Source organism: Macrobrachium nipponense, chromosome 2 (assembly GCF_015104395.2).
Source record: "Macrobrachium nipponense isolate FS-2020 chromosome 2, ASM1510439v2, whole genome shotgun sequence".
Taxonomy (NCBI): domain Eukaryota; kingdom Metazoa; phylum Arthropoda; class Malacostraca; order Decapoda; family Palaemonidae; genus Macrobrachium; species Macrobrachium nipponense.
The window spans coordinates 40,521,340-40,528,839 of NC_087201.1; the positions used below are offsets into that span (position 1 = coordinate 40,521,340).

The window sequence follows — 7,500 nt, forward strand, 5'->3', positions numbered from 1 at the left end:
AGTGGTGCCTAAGTTCAAGAACTTAATTCATTCGAGGACGCTTTGTTACTCAAAAAACTTCGTAACTTGAATCAACTTTCCCCATTTAAAAAAAATAATGTAAAAACAAAAAATACGTGCAAACTTCTGAAACACTTTATTTTCTTTCCATTTTTTTTATGGTTTTTGGCACAAAGTTGTGCTTTATTTCATTGCATCCAATAGTATTATATGTATTTCCATATTACTATTGTTGTATTATAAAATACAAACAGCAATCTGTTTTGTTTTAGAAATCAGGTGAGGGCGAAAGCGAGGCACGTTTATTTTCTTGCTTGTAGTTAGCGTATAAATGAATCTCTAGATACTCTGTTATGGGACAAGGATATTTTACATTAAACGAAGTGTTTTCAAGTTGAAACATCACTTGAATATGTATTGTTGTGAACGAGATTTAGTTATTTTTCTGTTAGTAGATGGCGCTGATGGCATGTTTTTTGTGTAAATAAAATCAACAGATTGCGTTCGATTTTTTCACTTGATTTCATCAGAATACTAGGAGATTAACGTATTTATCTTTTATCGGAGTGAAAACTGTATAATGTTCTTTCATGCCGAATTATTTTGATTAAAAGACGTTTCTCTCAAATTTTGTTTACAGACGAGTTTGATGGTACTTTACCTCAGCTTTAGCTACAACTCGCAGCTTAAATTTAGCAGTATATGCCCTTGCCGATCTTTTCACCTTAGCGAATAAGGATATAGTAATGTAAAAATTGTCATTCTTATTCTGCTTAACCGCATTTGCAATGCAACTAAAGTAATTTTTTACTATTGTACAATGGTTGAAATGCAAGCAAACCGCTATTGTCGTTGGATTCGGGTGTTCATAGCAAATCAGCTGCTCCTGGCTGTATATGTTTACACAACAAGTAGAACATTACTAACGATACGTTTAGCACTCGCTTTAATTTTTTTTTAACTCAACTAGAAGATGGGATAGATAAGAGATGGAGGAAAAAGGGTTTGCCTAACTAGAATATAGGATACATTGAGATTGGAATAAGAAAAGAACGAAGAAGACCAGCCAAGATGAAGTGGAAAGCTGTTGATCGACAAATGGTTGAAAGAAAATTTCCGTCAGTAAATAGGGGAAAATATTGAAAAGGTGGGGGATAATGGAGAACTAAGAATTATGGCTTGAATGCAATGTGAAGATCTTATTACAAATTGGTAAGTGGCCCAAAGGTTTGGCATTCAGAGATTGGAAAATGGAACAAGATAACAGGTCTGAGATGATTTGGATATGTGATGAGCATAAGGAAAGTAGTAGATAATGAAGTAGTGTGACGCAGACTTACGAAGTTATATAAAAATCATGGAGAAGGGACTTATGGGTATTCGGGCAGAAAGTTACACTAGACGCCCCATAAAAGGAAAGTTTGGCAAAGGTTTCTTCTGTGCAGTAATATAATTTTTTTTATTTTAAGAAACATGATGTAGACATATCTTAGTTTTAATCAAGATCTCTCTCTCTCTTTTGCAGGGACAAAGATGACGCCTAAACGAGTTGGATTGAAATGGGTATTGACCTATTTGATATGGTTATGATACACATTAGGAGCATGGAGAATAAGAGATATGAAGAATTTAATAAATTCCAAGTAGCACAACCATTGAAGTTTTATTTAAACTTTACTAAAGTTGATACAGGGCAGCGCCTCTTGTCCCAGTGTTTTATCTATAATGAAATATTATACAAAGGTCGTTAGGCCTCTAGTGGTCACCACAGGAATTACGCTCAGCTTAATTTGCATAAAACTTGATCCATTATTGTCACATACAGAACATATGGATGGTTTACTAGGCTTTACAGTATTGATATAGTAGAGTATGAATTACAGTCATATAGAAAACTTTTGACCAACTTTAACTCTCTACAAGTATAGAGTAGCCTTATGTTACCTGCAGATGATAGGCTACTGAATTAAATAAATTGTTGTTTCTTTACCATTTATTTGCCTAAGGATGATGGAGGAGGAATGGTGAATGTGATATTTATAATTTGGTTTTAACATTTATTATTTTGACAATCAAATTGAGTGTAATGAAAGTAAACACTTGGTGACAGATTCCAAGCTCTATTCAACACATTACCAAACTACCACATCTGTAACAGAAAAACCGACAACAATAACTAACAACATTCATGCACACATGAACACCAGCACATAACTTATGACAATCATGCTACAAAACATTAACATTAGAAAACATAGCAATAAACAAAACAACATAAAGAAATAGTTTGATAGCTAGGACCTACCACAAATAATAATACTACATTCTCCCCTCCTAGAAAAATTCACTGTTAAACTAAACAAATGTATTGGTTTAATCCCATCCGTAGCGATCAGGAGGCCTTGACACACGAGTGGATCTTCTTAGCTCAGTGGGCTCCCTGGGCACATGAGAATCACGGTTATCATGAGTTTGTGAACTGTCACGAGTTTGTGCATCGTGCACTTCAGGTGTAACATGAGTTTGTGCATCCTGCACTCCAGGCGTATTTGGGGACTCCATCTCTCTCAACGATTCAACCTGGTGTACAGGAATCATTGCACCCTCAGGACTTGGAGCTAAGTCACGAGTAGACACAGCTGATTCTCTTCCGTCTGGATATTTGACATTTGCATACATTGGGTTTGCATTCATGAGTTGAACCTGATCAGTTAACGGTTCATGTTTGCTAGACCTAACATGTCGTCGCAATAGTACGGGTCCAGGAGTCAAAAGCCATGATGGTAATGTATTTCCAAGACTAGAGCGTCGCTGAAACCTAAAGAATCGTTCATGAGGGGTTTCATTGGTTGCTGTACATAAGAGCGACCTAACTGAATGCAAAACCTCAGGAAGTACTATCTCCCAGTGTTGAGTCTTCAAGTCACGAGTTTCAAGTATTAAAAGAATAGATTTCCAAATAATACCATTGTATCTCTCAATCTGGCCGTTCCCCATCGGATGATAAGGTATTGTTTGCTTGTTGCAACTCCTCTCTGAGATAGGTACATTTTCAGTTCCTGGGACATGAAAGAAGGACCTTGATCTGAATGTATAAAACTAGGCATTCCACAAAGGCTAAAAATAGATTCAAGACATTTGATCACTGTTTTAGAATGCATGTTTGGACAGGGAAACACAAAGGGGAAGCGTGAATACTCGTCAATAACCGTAAGAATGTACTTCTTGTTCGTGGTAGAGGGCAGAGGGCCCTTGAAATCAATACTAAGACGTTCCATTGGCTGGGTGGCCTTTATGAGGACTCCTTTTCCTGGACGATGGAATTGCGGTTTTTGTTGTGCACAGATTTTACAAGAAGCGCGCGCACTTTTCACGTCATCTGTTGAAAAGGGGAGGTTTTTGGATCGCACAAAGTGCAAAAGACGAGTGACCCCAGGATGGCAGAGGTTCTCGTGGATGTCAGTGAGATTCGACATTAAAGAAATAGAACAACAATAGGCACGAGTCAGGGTGTCCGGTGCAATATTCTGTTTCCAGGACGATTCTGTATGGTATAGCTGTACGATGCCAGCTCCAACCTCCACTCTTGTATCTTGTTATTCTTTTAGTTCTCTTCCTGCTGTCTAACATGAACATCACGGATTGCTGATCAGTAATCAGAGTAAAATGTCGTCTCGCTAAGAAATGGCTCCACTTCTGAACGGCTTCAATAATAGCGGTAGCCTCCTTTTCCACTGCTGGATAATGCAACTCGCTACCCTGGAGCGTTCTTGACATGAAAGCTACCGGCCGGTCACCCTGGTTTAAGACTGCTGAAACAGCAACTTCCGAAGCATCACACACCACAACAAAGGGAAGGCTCTCATCCACAGACCGTAGTGAAACATCCATAAGTTGTTTTTTTTAAGGAGTTAAAAACAGCTAGTGCTGGCTCGCTCAGTGGAAAAGTTTGTGTGTTCACTAAGGGATGAATCATATCAGAAAAACGAGGGATCCATTTGGCATAATATGCAAACAACCCTTGAGCTCCTCGCAGACACCCCATATTTGTGGGAGGCGGTAATTCTTGAAGGGGACGTAATCTGTCAGGGTCAGGCTTTATCACATTATTACCGACACAATACCCTAGAACATTGATTGTAGGAACAGACAACAACCGATTTCACTTGCATTGAGGGTAGCTTCCGTTTTCCGAACACCTCCAAGAACTTTTGAACGTTTCATCATGTTCACCCTGAGTTAATCCACCTACAGTAATATTATCTAGATATGGAAAAGTATCTTTGAGGTTCTCATCTTCAACTAGTTTGTCCATAGCTCTTTGGAATGCAGCTACACCATTCGTGACACCAAATGGAATCCTACAGAACTGAAACAATTTCCCTGCACCCTCAAAAGCAGTGTACTTCCTTTCACTCTCTTTAATGCTGATTTGGTGATACGCACTCTTAAGTCAAATGTGGAGAACACCTTATATTTTGCAAGGTCATGCACCATATCCTCTATCCTTGGGAGGGGGTATGCATCTAGTTCTGTGTATTGGTTAATGGTCTGGGAATAATCAATGCAAAGTCTCTTTTTATGCCTGCTAAGTGGATCTTTGACTACTACAACCTGTGCTCTCCAAGGGGATATACTTGGCTCAATGATACCTTCAGATAGTAAATGTGATATCTGGTCTTTTACAAACAGCTGGTCATCCTGGCTATATCGTCTAGATTTAACTGCAATGGGTTTACACTGTTGAGGCAAATTTGGAAACAATGACGGTTCAACGATATCAGCTGTTGCTAATACACAGACAGGTTTGGCTCCAGTTATCTTTAAACTTGGTTTATTCCCTCCATATTGAAAAGTTACGCTCTGGTGTTGCTTTTGAAAGTCATAACCTAAGATTACATCACAACATAAATCCTTCAGGACCCCGAGCTGGATACGAGGATATCTCTGATCAAGATGCACTAAGTCTGCTGTAACAAACCGAGGGGAACTAGCATTTAAAGATTTTGATGCCATTGAGACTGCTGTACCTACAGGAACTATTGTCAAATTTAGTTTCTGTGCTACTTCCTCACGTATAAAACTATCTGAGCTACAAGAATCAATTAGTGCCTTCAATGAATGGCCATTTACAGTGATGTATGTAGCTGCATGTGAAAGATTCTTTGGATAAGTGGCAGCTATTGTAAGCAAAGTGGGGTTATACAATGCAGCAGTAGTACTACCTGAAGCCTTTGATTTACAGACTTTTGCAAAATGACCTGTTTTATCACATTTGTTACATTTAACAGTACGTGCAGGACTGTTTTATCACATTTGTTACATTTAACAGTACGTGCAGGACAACTCACTCTACCTGTACTGTGGAGTGCATTACCACAAAAATAGCATTTCTTCTTAGATAAGTAAGCAGCAGCAACAGCTGAATCTCCAGGTGAACTTCTTTCTGCTTCTAATTTTGTTGGCTGCTGCTGCTGGTCACCACTGGGCTGTGCCTGCCGCTCTGGAACTAAAGCAGCAGTATGAGGAATGGGTGGAGATATATACGTCAGCACTACGCTGGGCAAGATCCAACGTACGAGCTTGACTGTGTGCAGCCTCCAGGTTCAGTGACTTATTTTCTAGTAGGTGCTGACGAATAAAAGCAGAGGCAATACCATTGATAAATGCATCACGTACTAGCTCCTGCCGATATTGCTCAGCTGTGACTGCCTGGAAGTTACAATCCTTGCTTAGCTTATGTAGTTCCCTCAGAAATTCGTCAAGTGATTCTCCTGACTGCTGTCGTCGTGTCGCCAAAACATGCCTAGCAAAAACATTTTTTTTTTCATTTTTTTTTTTTTTTTTTTTTTTTTTCTTTTCGGCAACTTGACATAAGCACTATCCAGTTTGGCGATTGCACTCTCAAAAGTACTACAGTCTTCAATGAGTTCATACACACTCCGGGACACACAATTCACTAATGCCCTCAACTTGTCTGGTGCAGCATCTCCACTTTCTTCTATGAAGTTGGTGAATGTTTTATGCCAGTGCTTCCACTCTTTGGCTGCAGTGGGTGAGCTGGGATCTGTGTCCAGTCTGGACGGCTTCAGCAGCTTGGCCATGATGGGTAATGTGTTGAATAAATTGTAATGAAAGTAAACACTTGGTGACAGATTCCAAGCTCTATTCAACACATTACCAAACTACCACATCTGTAACAGAAAAACAGACAACAATAACTAAAAACATTCATGCACACATGAACACAAGCACATAACTTATGACAATCATGCTACAAAATATTAACATTAGAAAACATAATAAACAAAACAACATAAAGAAATAGTTTGATAGCTAGGACCTACCACAAATAATAATACTACATTGAGCATATTGACAAAAATTTTTAATTTTATAAAGAATAAGGCATGGTCTGTCGAAAACTAAAGGCTCAACTTGTGATGTAAAGAAAAAGTTGTTTTGGGCTACATTCAGAGCAAAATAAATATTTTTAAAAATTATTTTACCCGATCAGTATTCCTGCGTTTAGTGTTCATCTCCTTAGATTATTTAGGAATAGCATAATTTAATGTAGCTCTTTGTCAGAATTCCAGCGTATGAAACATTTAACTATTTTTATTACTAATTAATACCCATTCAGTTTCTCTGATGGAATTTAAAATAAGTTTACTAAATTATCCAATATATTTTTCTGCATTACTAAATATGCAGAAATATTAATGTAGATTGAGTGTTTCTCAACAAAGCCTAAAATCTAGTATGTGAAAAATCTATGCATAAAGATGAATCATTATGAATTTATATTTGATTAGGTATATAATATGTATGCATATATACGTGTGTATATATATATATATATATATATATATATATATATACTATATATATATATTATATTACATATGTATATATAGACCATATATACATACATAACATATTATATATAGGCAACATGCATAATTCTTATATATTATATTATATATATATATATAACGATTATAATTTCAATTTTAATTATAATGTTAATATAATATAATATACATAATTATTATAGATGTATATTTAAATATTATAATGTATATTTAATATACCTGTATAGTATTATAATATATGTATATGTTATATTATGCTATAATATATGCTAATAGAAGCATATTATATATATATGATATATATCAGTATCTAATAGATATATATGCTATAATATTAATATGTCTATAGAATATATATATATAATATATATATATATCTTATATATAGATTATATATATAATATATATGTTATATATAATATATATGTTATATATAGATTAGATAGATATATATATAATATATATATATGATATATAACTAATTATGTATATAATATATATATAATATGATATAGATATATATAATTAGAATATATATCTATAATGGAAATATATAATATTGATTAATAGATTAGTAGTAATATATATACTATTATATATATATAATTATATATATAGTATATAT

The 7,500-nt window shown here is 35.6% G+C and overlaps 1 protein-coding gene across 1 annotated transcript in view; it reads left to right on the plus strand.

The window, feature by feature from the left end:
- Nucleotides 1–1,653, plus strand: part of LOC135220545 (uncharacterized) — a gene marked incomplete in the record, with an annotated part of 111,599 nt that extends 109,946 nt beyond the window's left edge. The window contains 1 exon segment of the mRNA XM_064257735.1: nucleotides 1,526–1,653. Within this exon segment, the coding sequence (XP_064113805.1) occupies nucleotides 1,526–1,544 (19 nt within the window).
- Nucleotides 1,654–7,500: the final 5,847 nt, after the last annotated feature.